Consider the following 20,187-nt stretch of genomic DNA (forward strand, 5'->3'; position numbering starts at 1 on the left):
CCTGCCCCTCCGCTCCCGCCCAGGTCCCGCCCCCGCGGCCCGCCCGCTAGTCCCACCCTCTCGGCGCGTGTGCCGGCCGCCGACCATCCCCATTGGCCGCGCCGCCTGTCCGTCGCAGCGCGTCACACCGCTAGGTTGTCCGGCGCCGTCGCTCGTTCGCGGCGGCTGCGGTTGGCGGCGGGCGCGGCGCAGCGCGGGCGGCGGAGGGGTTCCCAGCGGCGCTGCCGGAGTGGGCACCGGCGGCCGCCGAAAGGCTGCCCGGGCCGAGGGCGGGGCCGGGAGCGGCCGAAGCGGCTCCGGCAGAGCGGGCCAAGCCAGGCCAGGCGGGGTGGGGGGCGGCCGGCAGCGGCCGGGGCCGGAACGATGACTCTGGAGTCCATGATGGCGTGTTGCCTGAGCGACGAGGTGAAGGAGTCCAAGCGCATCAACGCGGAGATCGAGAAGCAGCTGCGGCGAGACAAGCGCGACGCCCGGCGCGAGCTCAAGCTGCTGCTGCTCGGTGAGTGGGGCCCGGATCCCGCGGGGGTCAGCCCGGCCTCGATCCCTGAGGGTCAGTCCCTGTCTGTGATGGTCAGGGCGGCCCAGATCCCACGGCGGTCAGCTCTCCAGGCATCCCACATTCCTCCGTGGTTTGCTCTGTGTGTGGCCGGCCTCTGTCCTGTCCTAGATCGCTCCAGGGCAGACTTGCCTGTGCTGTCCAGGTTGGCTCTGAACTCTCCAGGTCTGGGCAGATCCCTCCGCAGCCGACTCTTGCGGTGCTGACCAGGACGGCTGCTCCCTTAGGGCCCAACCCGGAACCCTCTGTGGTCAGGACCGTGGTGTTGGTATCCCCTCTGGATCTCTCTGCCCAGCCCCTGCCGTGTTAAGCAGTTAGCTTTCTGTGGCCAGCCGTTGCTCGTGGGGTTCAGCTCAGGGCCTCTGGAGCCCTTTGTTGCATGTCCTGCCTGTGCTGACCAGGTTCGGCCCAGGGTGCTTTGAGGTCATCCCCTGCTTTGCCGTCCAGTCGAGTTCTTGCATCCTTCCAGGTCAGCGAGCTGCCCTGTTTGCATTGGCTCCCAGGACCCGTGGGGATCTGCCCTCGGCAACCCCCCACTCCATCCTCTGCACCTCCTCAGGAACCACACTTTCTCCCCATCACTTCCCAGATCCGGGATCTGCTCACCTGTTCACTGCATGCAGCAGCCTCCCCCCACCCTCTTGAGGGTCACTGCCCTTTGTCCCTTCCTTCTGCAGGCAAACTAAGTCCCTCCCGAGTGGAGAACCCTTTTCTTTCCCCCTGAGTTTACGTTTCCAGGCACAGGTTGTCAGAATGGCCTTCTGCCTGGCCACCAGAGCCCTGTCCACCAGTGGTCTGGTGGAGCCATGTGGCCTGCTCTGCTCCTCCCTCCCCAGAGATGCTTCACTGTGTGACTCTGTCTCTCTGAGGTTGACCTGTAGCCTGCGCCAGTGCCTCAGCTGTCAGAAGTGTTGTCACCCCAAATAAGGGCCAGGAAGGACTGTCCCCTGCTGTGGTTTACATGCAAAACAGAAGCCATGTGCTGCCCGCAGCCCCTACCCCTCTCTCCTACTCTGGGACCCTGAGATGAGTCCCTGCGCAGGGCTCTGAGGCAGACTTCCTGGGTGGGAGGGATGAAGGGCTGCCTGGTGGTGGGTGGGCCGGCTGGTGTTGGTGGCAGGCAGCCTCTGTCATTTGCTGCAGGTCTTCCATGGCTCCTGGGGCCTGGGTAGAGGTGCAGTGGACAAACTGCTCTCCTGGTTGTTTTTCTCAACTGTTTCGCTTCATCTAAAGGCTCCAAGACAGGCCATCTTTCCAAGAAAGACAGGTGGGTGGGAGGGGTGACCTTGCAGCTTAGGGGTTTGAGGTGGACCCAAGGTGTGGCTCTCTGGAGGGCAGGGTGGCCTCACTTGGCTTTGGCAGTGGGGGAAAGCTTTCTTTTGGGCCTGCAGGGTTAGAAACCAGTAGCACCCGAGGTTGGTGCCAGATGGCCTTGCCTGGTGGCTGTGTGGCCTCTGGGCGTATCCTCTTCTCTGTGTGCCCAGGCTGTGTGTGTCCGCAGCCCTTCCGAGTGGCTGGAGTACAGAGGCTGGAGCCAGTGTGGAAGCCATTTGATCTCTGGCACTGACTGCCCACCTGTGGCTGTGGGCACCTGTGGCTGCATCTGCAGCCCCCCTGCACCCCAGTCCTGTAAAGCTGGATCTCGCACCTCTTGAGAGGTTGAGGTCAAGTCATGGCAGGGCTAGGCAGATAGGACAGTAAGGGTGACATATGTGACCCACCAAGATAGAAGTGTGTGCTGTAAAGGCCACATGGGGTCCAGGGATGTGCTAGGGATAGGTGGGGAGGCTTCACTGAGGAGCTGATGTTGGCCTGGGCCATGAGGTGACAAGGGCCAAAGACACCTTTGGACCAGTGGAGCCTCAGAAAATTTCCCATGGGCATGGTCTCAGGTGGAAGGTTGAGGACCCTTGCGGGGAGCACTCTTGTGACCTGGCTGCAGAGTGGGGCTTGATGATTGAATGGGCTCTGTGCCTGCTGTGGGGACAGTCCCCATTTGGCTGCCCTGAGCAAGTGCTGTCCCTGTTTGGAGGGACACACTGGCCAGCAGGGCTGAAATGTGTGCTTTCCCCTGAACTGTCTCCACCCTGTCACTTAGCTGTGGGAGTCCCAACCCTCCTGTCTCCTGGGGCTTCCTTGCAAGGGGGTGACCGGATGTGCTCGCCTCTGACCTCTTAGGCCCTGCGGACGCTGCCTAACTGCATGCTTGTGAGCAGGTGGTTGGTTCTAGGAAGTTCTTTGTCCACCCACCGTCTCTGGCTGCATGCATGCGTGGGTCTGGTCATCTGGGCCGGAGGTTTGGGCTTTCCCCAGGGTGACTCTGTGGGGCATCCCTCACCTCCACTGGCTCGGGCCAGGGCCTCCCAGTTGTTATGGCTACAGCTGTCCCCTGGGGGCAGATCACCCAATTTGAGACTTGCTGTATGGTGACACTGGATGAGAAACTCTGCTGGGGAGCTGGGGCATAACCAGTGTGGATGCTGGGGGGAGAATGTTTTTCCTGGAGGGCCCCAAGCACTGTGTGTGTATGGGTGAATGTATAAATGTATCTTGGGGCTTCATTGGGACACTATTCCAGGCTCACCTTGTCTAACAGTCTTGCTGGTTATGGGCCATGGAGCTGCAGCTGGGGACCTGGGGTCCCCTGCAGCCTTGGGTGTCCCTGAAGGCTGTGGACACAGAGCGGCTGGCCCAGCATGGAGCACTTGGCCCTGGGGCCCCACAGCATGCAGGGCTGGGCACTGGGCCTTTGTCCCATGCTGTTACTCGGTACTGAGGCTGTGGTTCCCCTGCCCACAGGCAAGTTGCGCTTGGACAGTCGGAGACTTGCCTGGGAATGCCGGGTCCTGCAGGCCCTGTGCCGCTAGCAAGGCTGAGCGAGCAGTGCAGAGCTTTCTAAATAAAGCAGGGCGGTTCGCTCCGCCGGCTTCCTGTCCGCCCGCCGCCCACCGGCCACCCGGCAGCCAGAGGCTGGATCCGGCCCTGAGAGGCTGGGTGTGCCCTGGGCACAGAAGGGGCTTCGAGGTTGTTGCTGGTTCCTGGGAGGGCTCTTGCATGTCCCCACTCTGTCCCCACAGCTGGTGGGAGCAAAAGGGTCTTAAATGGCCACAGAGCCCCCTCCCCCATGTGGCCTTTGCTGCACATTGTGTTGTCCTCTGCTCTGGGCTGCTTTCTCTGATTCAGTTCTGAAAGCACTGAAGAGACCTGTTGTCAGCAGAGCTCTCAGACCACTTGTAGTCCCTGAGGCCGGGGACATCCTGCCCTCCCTGCAGAGCCTTGGGCCCAGTCCCTGAGCTGATTCGGGCAGAGACCACTGCTGCCTGGGAGGACCAGTCCTGTCCTGGAGTGCAGGTGACTGGGGTGCGGCCAACTGTGGGCCCTAAACTCTTGAGTGCACAGGTCACAGGTCCCTGAGGCCTTTTCCTGCCACACGCTGCAGTCACTCGGTGTGGAGGAAGTACCTGTGCTGGTGCTGATTTTCACCACAATGTCCTGTGCCTTGGGGACCAGGCCACCCAGAGGCACCGTGGTGGAGAGGAACCCTACTGCCAGGAGTGTGGCCTGTCTGTAGGCACCTGCCCCTGGCAAAGCCGGGGGCCCTTGTAGCTCTTGACCCCTCCCTGCAGCTAGGTGGGTGCCTGTCAGGGGCTCCCCCGGATCCTCAGCAGAGTCCTGGTTTCCGTCCCAGTTGAGTACCTCTTCATACAGGGTGCGTTGTGGTGGGCTGGGCCCTTGCCCATGGAGCTGTCCTTCCTGCCAGGAGGCATCTGCCTCCTCTGTAGTCTAGGACTGGATGTTGTCTGGGCCTGGCTGTGTCCCCCAATGCTGTCGGGGGACAGCCCTGAGTCTGTCCGGAACATCCAGCCCCTGTTGGCCCTCGGGCATTCTCAGACCTTAGGTTCAGATCTTTGCTGGTGGCTGAGTGATGGCAGATCTGTGCCTCAGTTTCCCCAAGGAGGAGTCCTGTGAGCTGGGGACTGATGTCGAGCCTCAGTGAACTCACAGGGACACTTGTTTGTTTTCCCATAATTTTATTGAGAAACAAATAGCAATGAGGGGGCTGGTGAGATGGCTCAGTGGTCTAAAGCACCTACTTAGAACAAGCTAAGCTAAAGAAAGCACAGGGACTGCGGTTCAATCCCCCAGCACCATATGCCAGCCAGCCCCGCCCCCTGGTGGGTGAACTGGCCACACACAAAATAAATAAATAATAAATAAATTTAAAAAATAAAAAAAAAACAAAAAACAAATAGCAATGAGACAGTTTCAAACCAAATTGGTAGGACAGTTTCAATAATGAACACATTACATACATTCTTCCTAGTGGTTATTTGCTGTACAAGATGCGGACATGATATCCTATTTACAAACTCTATTACAATAAATCATTCTGTTCATTAAGAGAATGTAACTATATATCTATCCTAACCATTTTGAATACACAGATACAAAATGGACATTCATCTGTATCCCCTTTTCTTTTTTGTTAAGTTCTGTTATTTGAGTATTATAGGTGTATTAACGGACACTTGTTAGCTCCCAGCACTTTGCACACTGGGGACACTGGAGCAGAGTCATTCTCTGGGTCTCGACCATCCCCAAACACTTGTGTGTTATGCTTGGTTCCTCCTGAGGGAGGGTGGCCTGGGGGAGACCTTTAGCTCTTCCTTGCAGAAGACTGTAGGACCTCCTCCACCCCCCCACCCCCCCTGTTGTGTCCTGACCAGGAAGACGCAGTGAGCTCGCCCTGCCTTGCACACTGCCTTGGTGTGCTGCACCCACTCGAGGCCCAGAGCTGTGAGGTGCCTGACCAGGACCGGAACTCTGTACTCCACAAGACCTGGCTCCATCAGCTGCTGGCCTGGATCCCACCCACGGTCGGCTCAGGGCTGAGCCGTGGTGGCTGGAGCCACCCACCAGGCCCTGGAGTCGATAGACCCCAGCCTGTGGGGATGGGGGTCACCATAAGGTGCGGAGTGAATGATGGCAGCCTGGTCAGTCCCTATTGGTGTCACCAGGGTGGCCAGTGGATGGTCACTGCGTGGGTTGCTGCTCCTGGCCCTGGCACATCTATAAGATCTGGCCTTCCGATGTTACTTGAGGCCTGGGGCTGGCAGAGAGACTTGTGTCCCCATGGGGTCTGTGTGGGGCAGGGAGACAGGTGGCCTGGTCTAATAGGAAGAGGTTGAATGCATTCTAGCCCTGCCCTTAATGGCCCTGTGACCTCAGGGAGCCCATGTAACAGCTTGTGCCTCAGTTTCCCCACCAGTCAAAAATGAAAGTGGCTGTGATAGTCACCTCCTGGGGTTCTGCCCCCTTCTGGGTTGGGCCCCCCACTGTAGCAGGAGCTGTGTGATCTCTGACCTTGTGCCTTTGGACAGTGTGAGGCTTCCTGTGCCATCTAGTGCCCCATGTCACCTTGTCACGGGGTGGTCAGCCCTCAGGTGCAGATTGGTCCCTGCTAGTGGTGACACCAAGTGCCCTGCAGGCCCACAGAGGGGCTTCTAGGGTCCATGTAGGAACACCTACCTGGGTGGCAGCATGTTGGGCTGGCGCCTGAGTTCACAGCCCCGGCCCCACGCTGTGGATGGGGCCCCCACTTCCGCCGTTCTCTGGGTAGGACCCTGGTGCTTCCTGCCTTAGATTTCTGTGGGGTGGGGGCTCCAGCAGTAGTGCTGGGGTCTCCTGTCCATGTGTCACTGCTCAGCCGGCCAGTATGGGTGTCCCGAGACTACTGTTAGATGATGGGGCAGCGTGCCCTCCTCAGGTCCTTGTTGCCCCCCTCCCTGCCCTGGCTACCACCACATCGCGCATTTCTGAGATTCTGTCGTTGCCTCACACGGTGTGCTGTCACAGAGCACTCCAGCTGGGGGTGGCTTGTAGGCTCGCAGGACACACACCTGTGCTTCTGTGGGAGGCAGAGTGAGGAGCTCAGCTCTATACTTGGTGGCCAGGGACCTCACCTGGTGCAGGTATTGGGGGGGCAGAGCAGCTCTGGTGCCACCCTGTGGGCAGTGACCCCCCGCTGGGGCGCCTCCTTCTGCCTGTAGCCCCTCATTCTGGTCCCTGGAGGAGGGTGGTGGCACACAGAGCTGGCCTTGCTTCCTGCGGGTGACTCTGGAGCCAGGCTGAGCTGGGCAGTGTGGGGCTAGCACACTCAGCCAGACTCCTGGGAGTGGGACCCGCCAGACATGAGGGGCCAGGCAGCACTGCAGGCTCTGGAGATGTCAGTGTGACACTGGAGGTTCCTGGGCCTATGTCCCACCTCCCGGGGTGACAAGGACTGTGTGGGTTCTGGCAGATGGGCAGCATGGATGGGAGGTGGGGCCAGGGCACCTGTGACAGCGAGCCTGTCACCCAGAGCTGCGTCTGGGCCTGATACCAGCTGTTTCCTGGTGGCCAGGTGCCCTACAGTGGCCAGAAGCACCAGCCAGCTGGACCTGGCTCCTTCTGGCCCTGCCTCCTGCTGCGGTCACTGCTGGCCTCTGTCACCATTGGCCCCAGGCACACAAGACACAGAGAGGCGCCAAGGCCCAGGCCAGCCCCACCTTCCTGGCCCATGAGAAGCCCTAGATCCAAGTGTCCGGGGCAGCTAGTCACCATGTCCCCAAGCACACACCTGCCCCACCCTCTCAGCATACCCAGGACTGTGCCTGTGTCCTGTGCACAGTGGCATGTCAGTGGCATGGTGCCGGTGGCATGGTGCGGGCAAGGGCTTGCAGAGTGCCTGAGTGTGCATACAGGCATGGGCGTATGCACCCCTTGTTGGCAGCTCAGACTTGGTGGTGAGCCACGTGAGGGCCTTGGGACGCTGTTGCAGTGGTGGCCGTCTGCTCTGTGAAATAAAACATACATGCAGGGCCGGGGAGATAGCTCAGTGGAATAAGCACTTGCCTGGCAAGTACAAGGTCCCGGTACTGCAAAAAAAAAAAAAAAAAAAAAAAGTTACATTTTGGGGCTGGGGAGATGGCTCAGTGGAATAAACGCTTTCCTGGCAAGTGAAGGGCCTGAGTTCAATCCTTGGTTCTGCCAAAATCAATCAATCAGTCAATCAAACATACGTTCAGGGCTGGCAAGATAGCTCAGCAGTCTAAAGCGCATGCTTAGGCAAGCACAGTGACTGCAGTTTGATCCCCGGCACCACATGCTGCATCAGCCCTGCCCCCAGGATGGGCTGAGCCAGCCACGATAAATAAACAAACAAACAAAATAAAAAAATAATAACAGTAATTTTTAAAAAATATACACACAGTACAGGGCAGTTCCACTCCGGCCCGGACAGGGGAAGCAGCCGTTCCAGCGTTCCAGGTGTCTTCAGTGTCCTTGGTGTGCCGAGCTGAGCTTTTCAAAGTCAGAGTCCCAGCCTTTGTGGCCTGAGGAGCCCATGTTTGGGCTGGTAGTGGCTGCGAGCCGGAGTTTGGTGCCTGAGCCCACACGCAGCCTGGCCCCGAGCAGTGCAGCCCTGCTCATCCCGGTGAGGCGCTGCCTCAGGCTGGCACGCAGCATCTTTTTTAAACAGTATCTTGTCCGTAGTGAGTGATCCCAACCCTGAGTAATGCTGGATGGTGTTGGGGACATCTGTGGCTGTCACACTGGGGGAGCTCCTGCTGAGGAGCAGGTGGAGGCCAGGGATGCTGCCCAGCATCCTGCAGTAGCCAGGAGGCCCATGGAGCATGGGGCTTGAGGCTGCCCCGGGAACCGACTAGTGTGGAGCCCAGCCGAGCGGGAGGGGCTGCCTCACGCCCCTGCCCCTCCCCTCGGTCTGGGCTGCCTGGAGTCTGCAGGTAAGGCAGGTGTGCTCAGGACAGAGGAAGTGGGCTGGCATCACCCTGTAGTGACAGCCTGAGCGCGTCATTCTGGACAGGCCCCTCAAAAACAGCGCTGGGGGAACCTCTGCTTTTCCCAGATGATTCTGGGCCCTGACAGCAGGGTGTGGCCCCGCTCAGGTGAACTCAGCTCTGTGTGGGTTGGGACTTGGGACACAGGCACAGCCTGGCTGGTCCTGAACTGGAGAGCTCTGCCCCGAAGAAGGCTTCTGGCCAGGGCGTGGGGGTGAGGGGTGCTACCACCAGGCCTCTCTCTGGGGACAGGATATATCAGGGCCTAGTGAGGCGCCCTTGTTGGTCACTAGGGAGTGGGAAGAGGGCCATCTGCAGTCACTGTCATGCTGGGCTTCCTGTAGGAGCCACTTGGCAGGGGCCTGCACAATGGCCTACACTGGGCGCCTGCTGGCAGGGTTTTAGGACCCAAGACAGGTGCAGGCTCAGGTGAGCAGGACTTAGGCAGATGCAGGGACAGAAGGAGCAAAGGTTGGCTCTGGGAAGTGCAGTGGGACAAATGACATGAGAGCCCAAGTCCCCAAGGGGCCCGTGCTGCTGCTCCCCGGATGTGGCAGGTGCCCGGCCCCAGAAAGGGACTACCTGGGCTGACGAGAGCCACCCTTGCTGCTACCCTGCTGTGGGGCTCAGCAGTGCGGGACACTTGCTGTTGTTCATTCCTTGTACTGGGGGCTTTGGATGGTGCACTTCTGTCACCCCAGCACTCTGGGAGGCTGAGGCAGGGAGATCACAAGTTCGAGCCCAGCCTGGGCACCTTGGACAGGTAGTGAGACTCTGTCTCAAAATAAAAAATGGAGGGGCCGGGGAGATAGCTCAGTAGAATAAGTACAAAAATAAAAATAAATAAATAAAAAGTAAAAAATAGAAAGGGGGCTGGAGAGATGGCTCAGTGGTCTAAAGCACCTACTTAGAACAAGCTTAGCAAAAGCATCAGGGACCGCGGTTCAATCCCCCAGCACCACATGCCAGCCAGCCCTGCCCCCTGGTGGGCTGAGCTGGTCTCTCTCTCTCTCTCTCTCTCTCTCTCTCTCTCTCTCTCTCTCTCTCTCAAATAAATAAATAAATAAATAAATAAATAAATAAATAATTAAAAAAAAATAGAAAGGGCTGGGAATGGAGCTCAGTGTGAGGCCCTGAGTTTTCTCTGCAGTATGTATTGGGACAGTGAGGGGAGAGACAGGCAGTACTCATGAGGATTGGTATGCAGCTGAAGACACCTATAGTTGTCACCCTGGCAGTGTGGGTGACAGAAGATAGGGATAGGTTGGGAAGTGAGAGGATGAGGCTCAGGACTGCGTTGGGGCAGAGGTGGTGTCCCCTGCTTGTATGCCGAGTCTGGGGCCAACTGGAGAGGTCCAGGGATAGGGCCGGGGACCAGGTCATCCCCACAGTGGGCAGGTAGTATGCAGCAGCCCAGAGGACCTGGGGCATGGGAGTCACAGGGCTGTGGCTTCAGTGCAGAGGACACAGGCATGGGGGCCACTCCTAGGACTGGTGGACTCCAGGGTGACTGGGCAGGAAGGCAACCCAGCCGTGTGTGTGGGGACAGACAAGAGGCTGTGAGGGTGACTTCCAGGAAAACCCCTGGGAGTGTCACTGAGCTGTGTTCACAGCAGATGGCCTGCTGGGCTGGCTCATGAGTTCCAGGCTCAAAACAGGGTTCTTGGGACCCAGCCTGTGACCGCGCACAGCCTGATTTGCCCCTGGGCTGGAGGGTGGAGGTTGACAGGCCACTGGGGTCCGTGGCGGGGGTGAGCTGTGGGGTGCCCGCACTGACCTCCACCCCGCCCCGTAGGCACGGGAGAAAGTGGCAAGAGCACGTTCATCAAGCAGATGCGCATCATCCATGGTGCCGGCTACTCGGAGGAGGACAAGCGTGGCTTCACCAAGCTGGTCTACCAGAACATCTTCACCGCCATGCAGGCCATGATTCGTGCCATGGATACGCTCAAGATCCTCTACAAGGATGAGCAGAACGAGGTGAGCTCCAGGGTCCCTGGGGACCATGTGACCCTGCGGGCCTGTGCTGCCCTCCTCTATGTGTAAAGGTGGGTTTGAGGAATATCTCACGTGCCACAGTTCACCTGTGCGCCAGCTCCCTGGTGGTATGGTTTTGTTTGGTTTTGGCTGTTATTTTTGCAGTGCTAGAGATGGCGCCTCGGCCCCTCATACTGAGCTGCATTCCCAACCTGCCAAAATCAGTTATCCAGACTGGGTTTGAACTTGAGATCTTCCAGCCTCAGCCTCCCAGTGTTGGGATTACAGGCTTTTCAGTGATTTTTAATACATTCAGAGAATTGTGTAGCCATCACTGCTGTCTAGTTCCAGAACATTCCATCATCCTAATAGGGAGCCCCATCCGTCCCCATGAGCAATTACCCATCCCTTCCTCAGCCCCACACCTCCAAGTCTACTTCCTGTCTCTGGCTGGAGTCCCCCTGTCCTGGGCATTTCCTGGCCACAGAGCCCACACTGTGAGTCCTCTGTGTCTAGCATCTCACTGAGCATTATGTCCTCAATGTCTGTCTATACTGACGAGTGTCACGGCCTTGTTCCTGTCCTGGCTGAGTGACATTGCACACTCCCATTCACCAGTTGAAGGGCACAGACCGCTTCTCCCTCTGGCTGCCAGAGGCAGGCTGCTGTGAGCATGGCGGTAAACGGGAGTAGACGTGTGCTTCATGTCCCTCTGGATGGAGAGCCAGTAGTGGGAGTTGGCAGAGCTTTGGAAGGAGCCACCAGGCAGTCAACCCCTGGCTGCGGCTCCGTGTCCCCTGCCTGTGAGCTGGGCTCTCAGTGGCACTTCTGCTAACCCCAGCCCTTCCAGACAGGGCAGCTGGCTGGCTTCTGTAGCTCTGCCTTCAGGGGCCTATGATTCAGCTCTGGAAACCTGCCTGGGGCCGATGTTTGGTATGGGAGTCTGTCTTTGTCCAAATGTGGTTCAAATTACTTCATTCCGTTCGAGCCGAAGGCCAATCAGGCAAGATTTCTGATGTGTCTGTGATTCGAATCTTCCTCCTCATGCCCCAGTTTCAGGTCACTGTGGACCCACAGAGCCACAGAGCTGCAGTGTTCAGTCGGGGGCCAGCTGTCCCCAGGGTGGGTCTGCAGGGTTCTCTTGCCCCCTGCATCTTGGGCCGCCCCTGCCCTCTCTGCAGTATCCTTGCTGTATCTATCCAAGAAGCCAGGTCACATCTGGTCCAGGCTCTCTGTCCCTATCAGACACCATCAGGTGGAGGCGTGTTTGTGAGCATTCTGTTTTGTTTTGTTCTTATTGTACTGTGGCCTAAACTCAGGGTCTTCTCACTGAGTTATATCCCCAGCTCCCCCCCTTTTTGAGACAGGATCTTCCTAAGTCACTAAGTTGCCCAGAGTGGGCAGACTCTTGGGTCCTTGGCCTCCACCTGCAGGTGCTGGGTGGACAGATACAGGCCACAGCCTGTCATGAATAAAGGTCATTGACACCACACTGGTTACATCCTGGGTAGGCTGCTCTGCTCCACCTGAGAGCTGGGTCTCAGGGAGGGCATGTGGCTGGGAACAAGGCTGACATTGATGTTTGGCCTCTTTTCAGAAAAGGTAGCTAATCCCACCCCAGTGGTGCAGGGGTGGTGGCATCTTCCAGAGATGGTGCCTGGTGGCCTGGTGCCCTGATGCCTGGTGACCCATCCCTGGCTGCCTGAGGGCAGCTGACAGTGGAGTTGCAGGGAAGGAGCCAGCCCTTGCTCCCCTTTTGGGTTCTGTCTGGGTGTCTGTCACACACACACACACACACACGCACACACACACACACACACACACACACACACACCGTGGCCCTGCCTTGGGGCAACCTCAGTGTTTCCTCGATGTCACCTGCGCTGGACAGCTTGTGTATGTGAATGTGCGGGCATGTACCTGTCCCTGGCCATCTCCCTTTGTTGACGGGGCCCCGGGCCTGGTCGTGAAGCTGCCTTGCAAGGAGGGGGCCTGGTCCCTGCTGTGATACGCAGGCGCCGCAGCTGCGTGGCGTCCAGTAAATGCTTGTTTGCCAGAGGAGGCGCCCTGGGCAGAAGACAAGCCCTGGAGTCTGGTAACCCAGAGCCAGCTTGCGTGCTGTGTGACTCAGTCTGGCCACTCATGGACTGGGGCCCTGGTGCTGGCAACCACTGCCCACTCTGTGCTCCCCTGTCCCACTGTGTTCGGCGGACTCCTTCCTGTCCTCCCCACTTCTGGGCACGTCTCCCAGTCCTTCCTGCATTCCCAGTGAAGCCTAGCATGGCGACTTGCTGGACTCCTCTCCCCCGCAGGCCAATGCGCTGCTCATCCGTGAGGTGGATGTGGAGAAGGTGACCACATTTGAGCACCAGTACGTCAGCGCCATCAAGACACTGTGGAATGACCCAGGCATCCAGGAGTGCTATGACCGGCGGCGCGAGTACCAGCTCTCAGACTCCGCCAAGTAGTGAGTGGGCGGCCCGTCCCTGCAGGCCCCCACAGCCCACCACTGACCCCGGGCTCTGAGCGGCTACCGCCTCCCTCCCACTTTGACTGAGGAGCGAATGGGGGTGGCCACACCCAGCCCGGCTGCCTTCCTCGGCCTGTCTGCTCCCTGCTCCCGGGGAGTGAGGGCTCCCGCTCCCCCAGCCTAGGGCGGGAGGTGCCCGACACCACAGTGACTTCACCTGCTGTCTTGCAGCTACCTGACGGATGTGGACCGCATTGCCACCTCAGGCTACCTGCCCACACAGCAGGACGTGCTCCGGGTCCGAGTGCCCACCACGGGCATCATCGAGTACCCCTTCGACCTGGAGAACATCATCTTCAGGTGCCTGGAGCGGGCAGAGCAGGGGCCCCGCAGGCCGCCCACACCCATACTGTGCTCCAGCTGCTGTGCTCGAGCTTGGGCACCCAGGCTTACTCCTGCTGGTCCCAGGTCAGGTGTTGTGGTCAGGGGGGCTGGACTGGCTTGTGCCTTGTCCACCCTGGCACCCATCATGGCTCAGTCCTCGGGGTGCTTGACGTATAGAACCTCAGCTCATCTCTCTTCTGTTGTCACATTCACATGCATGCTTCCTGTGTCCCTGTCGGCACCCAGATCTCCCCTCTGAGGACCCCAGGCCTGGGAGGGCCTCGCTGCCTCCCCTTGCCACGGCCCCTGGTCCTCAGAGTGGCTTATCATCACCCTCCTGTCCCTCAGTGTCCCAGGCCCATCCTATTCCTCTGAGTGTCTCCTCATACAGGAAGCAGTCCACATCCCTGAGGATCACCCTATGTTCCCCATGTCGCCTTGGGAGTCTCCCTTCTGCTGGCTCGGTCCTGTTCAGAGCCACTTGCTGGTTCTGCCCCTCAGGCTTTCTTGTCCAGCACTGAGATGGCCACCTGTGCCCTCTCAGTCAACTGCAGCTCGCCTGGGCCTACTAGCGGCGTCAGAGCCAGCATCCCACCATGTAGCTGACCCCGTGTGTCAGCACGCAGTGACAGAGGCCTGTGCTCGGCACCCATTCTGTCCTCAGGTCCCCTCAGGCTCCGGGGCTTCAGCTGTTCCAACCCACTGTCTGGGTGGTGACGGGGCGGGAGACAGTTGGGTCAGTCTCTGCCTGTGGTTCCGAGGGGTCTGCCCTGCACACCGAGGCCATTGGAGAAAACTGCATCTGGCCCAAGTGCGGGACTTAAAGGACAGCAGTGTTGCAGCAGCAGCGTAGCAGCCAGCATTGCAGGTCTCCTGGCGACGCTGTAGGGCTAGGGTAGGACGTGGGCATGTGCTCCAGGCCATGGGATTACTGTCCTGGGTGACCCAGGCCCAGCGGGGGGTGCTCATGTGGCTCCAGCGTGGCAGCTCCTGGCACCGTGTGGCAGAGTCTGACACTGAGCTCCTTCCAGGATGGTGGACGTGGGTGGGCAGAGGTCTGAGCGCCGGAAGTGGATACACTGCTTTGAGAATGTGACTTCCATCATGTTCCTGGTGGCCCTCAGCGAGTATGACCAGGTCCTGGTAGAGTCGGATAATGAGGTACTGGCTGGCTGGCTGGGTGTGGGGCGGGCCGGGTCGACGGCCCTCTTGCTTGTCGCCAATGTCAAGCCTCCCGCAGAACCGCATGGAAGAGAGCAAGGCGCTGTTCCGGACCATCATCACCTACCCCTGGTTCCAGAACTCCTCCGTCATCCTCTTCCTCAACAAGAAGGACCTTCTGGAGGACAAGATCCTCTGCTCACACCTGGTGGACTACTTCCCGGAGTTCGATGGTGAGCCGGCCGCAGCTGCAGCCCTGTGGGCCCGCGTGGCGGGGTCCCGTGGTGCTCAGGGTCAGGGTAGGGTGGGAAGGGAAGGGCTTTGCTGAGGCCGGAAGGCCTGAGGGAGCAAGGGGCGGGGTGGCCCCTGAGCCGGTGGGGGCGGGGCTTCCCGCCAGGCTGCAGCCGGGTTCGGGGGCGCCCCCCACCCCACAGAGATGAGGTGCGGTCACGAGCCGGTGTGCTCCCCCCGCCAGGCCCGCAGCGGGACGCCCAGGCTGCTCGTGAGTTCATCCTGAAGATGTTCGTGGACCTGAACCCAGACAGTGACAAAATTATCTACTCCCACTTCACGTGCGCTACCGACACCGAGAACATCCGCTTTGTCTTTGCAGCTGTCAAGGACACCATCCTGCAGCTGAACCTGAAGGAATACAATCTAGTGTGACCAGGCCCCGCCTCTCCACCACGCCACCTGGGTGGCGGCCACCTAAACTTGTGGCTCGAATTTTTTTTTTTCTACAAAAATGAGAAAAACGAAATGACACAGCTGAGATGCCAGTGTGCCCGTGCCTGGGACACCGCCCTGGTCCCTGTCGCTGCACCTGTGTTGGGATGCGTGCAGGCCTGGGGCTGGACTGCCTCATCCTCCTGTTAAGTTATTGTGCCGGTGGCCTGTGGCCCCCTCTGGACTCCGAGATGTGGGGGTGGCGGCAATGGACTGCCCACCCTGGGAAGTGCCTAATTTTTTTTTTCTTTTTTGAAGAAGAGTAAAACAAATTCACCTGGCTTCGTGGGTCTCAGAGACCCCTGGCCCATGACGGTGCCCGAGCTGCTGTTCCTCATTTGTCCCTCTGGGGGGCTCCCCTCAAGCCCCGGAACCTGAGTCCCCATCAGGCCAGCCCAGCCCAGTAGGATGGCTCCAGTGACCTTTAGGGACAGTGGGCGCCAAGGGACTGCCCCATGTGGTTCTGGGACTCTCAGACAGCAGCATTTTGCTCCTTTTTTTTATCAAAAAAAATTTTTTTTAATTTTCTGGGTGTGACCAGTGTGGTACCCGTGAGGGTAGGGTGGGGACGTTTTCAGGTTATTCTCAGGTCTGTCCCCAAGAGGCAGAGAGAGATGGGGTGCGCACACGGCTCCCCGAGCACGTGTCCCTGCCGAGCCACGCCGTGGAGCTGGGAGCCAGCACTCGCACTTTGGCCCAGGAACACGCTGGTGAGGGGCCCAGGGAGCTGGCCGCGCTGCGCACCGAGCCCCAGGCGGGGGCCAGGTGCCTGGGGCCTGCCGTCCACTGAACACTACATACACTACATAGCTTTTATTTTAGCGTGTTTTTTTTTTTTTCTTCCACACTTGTACCAGTCAGGAACAGATTGCCAACGATGCCTCTGACCGGCATCTCCGTGGCCGCCCTGCCCCTGCCCCTCAGGGCCTGGAGGGGAAGAGCAGGGGCGCTGGGAGGCTTTAGAAGGCAGGCAGCCTCTGCTCCTGGTGACCAGCCCTGAGGGCCACTTCCTCCCACAGGGGCTCCTGTGTCCTGTAAGGGCCCTTCCTGCTGTGCACCCGCTGGGGGTCCGTGCCATAAAGCTCCTCACGGGGGCTTGAGCGGGCGTGCGGAAGCTTTGTCCACACAGCCCAGCATCTCGCCATCACAAAGAAGGGAACGGGAATTGGGCCTGCACCAGCAATGTTAGCCCTTTGTGGTGCCAACCTGGTGGCGAGGCCCGGTGTGCCAAGCACCTGGGAGTGTGTGCGGTCCCAGGAGAGCCAAGAAGGCAGTTTTTGGAGCAGTGCCAACCCTGGTCGCACTGCCCGGGCCACACCTGGCCCCAGGTTGGCAGTCCAACCACAGGGAGCCCATGTTCTGGGTCCCTCCCCAGATGTCCCCGTGCCAACGCCGGTACCCAAGGCCAGCTGGCCAGCCCGGAAATGTGCCCTGGTCGCACTTGTATATTACACAGTCTTTATTTCAGATAACCTAAACCTTAACCTATTTAAGAAAGAATGTTCTCTAAGATGCTGTTTTTAAACCTCTCATTTGAGACGCATGTGCCGAGTGGCAGGGGACAGGGAGGTGTTGGAGTATGGTGGCTTCAGCCCCAGCCCTGGAGGACCCGGGCTGCACAGCAGGCTGGGTCCCAGCCCCTAAATCCACAGGTCCCTGAGAGAAATAGACTTTTCATATCTTTCTCCTGAAATGAATTGTTTTAAATTGGAATAAATTTTGTTCCTAAATGTGCTGCCTCTCAGGTTTATGTCCTGATGCCAGGGAGGGGAGCGGTAGAAGCCAGGCCTGTCATCCAGTGGGTCCTCTGGTGTTGACAAGGCCCTGACTTCAAGGTCATTCTCTGTGCGGCCATCCTGGAACTGATGGCCCTAGAAACTGTCCCCAGGAGACCCTGCTTCCTGTCCCCAGCCCAGTACCACTTTCCTGTCTCTGGGTCTGATGATGCCAGGGCTGCCTTGGGAGCAGGCCCCTGGGGTGCGCATGCTGGGTCTGGCTCCATGTTCTGAGCAGCACAGCCTCGAGTTTTATCCACAGTGAAGCTGGGTCAAAATCTGCTTCCTTTTTGTGGCTGAGTAATAATTCCAGTGTGAATGGACCAGGCTGTGTGTATGCACTCACCCATCAGTACACACTTGCCTGTGGTGTTCCCTTTCTCGGCTGCCCGGAGCCACGTGAATCTGTGCAAGTCATCCTGCAGAGCCTGGGTTTAGTGCTTTGGGCCCACACCCAGCAGTGGGATTGACAGATCACTTGTGTGTGCCATTGGAAGGACCCGCTCTGACCTTGTGTATGTGGTGTGATCGAGAAAGATGGTGAATGTGCGAATTAAGATTGACAGTAAAGGCCGCACTGCTGTAAGTCCCCCAGCCCACCCCCTCCCAGCACGCTTAGCCCACCCTTGCTGATTTCCGCAGCAGCTCTGAGCATCTCTAGTTGCACTTTCCTGGCTCCCTCAGTCCTGAATGGATCCAAAACATTCACCTTTCATGGCCATTTTACTCTGGGCAAGAGCCAGGAGACACCGGTGCCAGATCTGGTGACTAAGGTGGACGACACCGGCGTGTTTTTCAAGCCTGCCTTTCTTTTGGGTGGTGCTAGGCTGCAGCATTCGCCAGAGTTCACTTCACACCTTGGAGACTCAGGAAAGAGGACTCCAGAGCTACAGCAGAAATGGCCAGGGAAGTGGCAGTGGTGTGTCTGAGACAGGGAGGGATTGGGGGAGCGTTCATGCTGATGTTTCTTTTCCTATGGTACATTTGTGTGTGTGTGTGTGTGTGCGCGCGCGCGCGGCTGGGTCAGCCAAGCCTGGGGGCAGGGCTGGGAATCAGACCGCAGTCCTTAGGCGCTTGCCTAGGCTTGCTTAAGCAGGTGCTTCAGACCGCTGAGCTAGCTCGCCATCTCTAAGATGTTCAGTACTTGCCATATATCATGATCACGCCTTGTGATCATCATCTGGCCAGAGACACCTTGAGAGCCCACTGTGTCCCGGCTGCTGCAGACCTGGGCATGGAGCACAGACACCACCCCGGCCTCCCTAGAGAAAAGTAGAGCCTGGGGGCTGTGCAGGATGGGGCGCTGGGGGTGTTTCAAGACTGGCCCCGGGGAAGTGGCTGCTTCAACAAAGCAGTCAAGCTCAGGTTGCTGTGGTTCGATCCCCATAACTGAAGCCGGTCAAACCTGCCCTGAAGGCTTTCGGAGAAAGAAAAAAAAAAAAAAAAAAGACTGGCCTCAGGCTGGGGAGATGGCTCAGTAGAATAAGCGCTTACCTGGCAAGCACAAGGGCCTGAGTTCAATCCCCGGTTCCACCAAACAAACAAAAAAGACTGGCCTCTTGGAGATGGCCTTCGTGAGAGATGAGGAAGTAAAGAGATTCTGTACTTGAGGGTCGGTGTCGCAGGCCGAGGGAGAGCACAGCCACATAAAGGCCCTGGGGTGTGGTGCAGTAAGCGCATTGCAGGTGCAGTGAGGAGCCTGGGGTCTGGAGCAGAGGGAGGGAGCGAGGGGGAGAGCAGGAGGAGAGGTGAGGCGGGCTGGCGGGCTGTGCGGGAGCCTGTGGGCGGCTCAGGGAGGTGCGAGCCCTTGGCGGCTTAGGGCAGAGAAGGGAGCGCCCGACTTGGCGCTCGCGGCGCCCCCTGGTGGCCTCTGCGGGGGATGAGCGTTGGAGCTGCAGACCAGAAAGCCACGCAGCGAACCAGGCAGCCGAAGCAGAGCGGAGGGGGTCAGACCGGGAAGCGAAGGGGAAAGCAGGGCGGAAATGGAGGCCGCAGGAGGTGTCCTGCCCTGTGATGCCCAGCAGATGTCGCCCAAGACAGCCGTTGGCCTGACAAATGGCCCAGAACCCGGACTCCAGCGCACACCCTTGGCGGGGAGGACAGGCCGTGGGCTGCTGGGAACACGGGCGTGAGCCTCTGTGTGGTACCTGCTCCCAGTTCTCTGGGCACGTATAATTTTTAGGGTTTGTGGATTCCATCGAAATCTAGAGAAAAAGCTGGAGACGTAGGAAAGAGCTGGGGATGAAGCTCAGTGGTAGAATGCTTCTCGGCCCTGAATTAAAAATAACAGAAGGGGCCGGGGAGATGGCTCAGTAGAGTAAGCGCTTGTCTGGTAAGCGCAAGGGCCTGAGTTGAATCCCCGGTTCTGCAAAACAAAACAACAACCACCAGAAAGAAAAGGAAAGGAAGGAAGTAAAGACAGAACATTACAGCCAGGACCTGCATGTAGTACATCCCTGTAGCCTCTTACTCTAGAGGCTGAAGCTGGAGGATTTCAAGTTACAGGCCAGCCTGGGCACTTAGTGAATTAGTGACTCAATTGCAAAATTTTATTTTATTTTTTTCTTTTTGCGGAACTGAGGATTGAATTCAGGTCCTTGTGCTTGCCAGGGAAGCACTTATTCTACTGAGTCATCTCCCCGGTCCTCAATTGCAAAATTTTAGAAGGTCCAGGGATATAGTTCAGTTGAAGGACCTGAAAGAGATAGTGATAAAAATTGATTTATGAGCCAGGTGTGATGGCACACACCTGTCATCCCAGTACTAGCAGGCCAGGGCATGAGGATTGCTCAGAGTTTGAGCCCAGCCTGGGTTACGAAGAAGAAATGGACAATTTACACAATTATAGTGTGAGTCCATCATTTCTCCCTCTGTGATATATAGGAGAAGCAAAATCACACACAGCTGGGTGGGGTAGCTCATCCCTATCATTCCAGTACTCTGGAGGCTGAGGCAGGATGATCTTTGTGGCCAGCCTGGGCTACATAACAAAACCCTGTCTCAAACACACACACACACACACCACCACCACCAACAACAACAACACCAACACCAACAACAGCAAAAGCAAGTCTCAAAGGAAATTAGAAAATACGTTAAACAGAAAAGAAATTTAAAAAAAATAACCTATTAAAAAACAACCTAGCAAGTACTAGATCCCTGGTCCCCTGTGCCAGCCCCACCTCCAGGATGTGCTGAGCTGGGGGAACAAGTCCAGGTGTGGTGGCACAAGCCTGTAATCCCAGCACTGGGGATGCTGAAGACAGGAGGATCACTTGAGTCCAACCTGAGTAGTGAGAC

The 20,187-nt window shown here is 58.2% G+C and overlaps 1 protein-coding gene across 1 annotated transcript; it reads left to right on the forward strand.

The window, feature by feature from the left end:
• Positions 1–328: 328 nt before the first annotated feature.
• Positions 329–16,777, forward strand: Gna11 (G protein subunit alpha 11). Its single transcript, XM_004632723.3, has 7 exons — positions 329–499; positions 10,190–10,374; positions 12,684–12,838; positions 13,073–13,201; positions 14,257–14,386; positions 14,466–14,619; positions 14,862–16,777. Exons 1-7 carry the CDS (start codon positions 364–366, stop codon positions 15,050–15,052), a joined length of 1,080 nt encoding a protein of 359 aa, XP_004632780.1. The 5' UTR covers positions 329–363; the 3' UTR covers positions 15,053–16,777.
• Positions 16,778–20,187: the final 3,410 nt, after the last annotated feature.

The sequence above is a fragment of the Octodon degus genome, unplaced genomic scaffold (genome assembly GCF_000260255.1).
Source record: "Octodon degus isolate 3935 unplaced genomic scaffold, OctDeg1.0 scaffold00050, whole genome shotgun sequence".
In the NCBI taxonomy this organism is placed as follows: Eukaryota; Metazoa; Chordata; class Mammalia; order Rodentia; family Octodontidae; genus Octodon; species Octodon degus.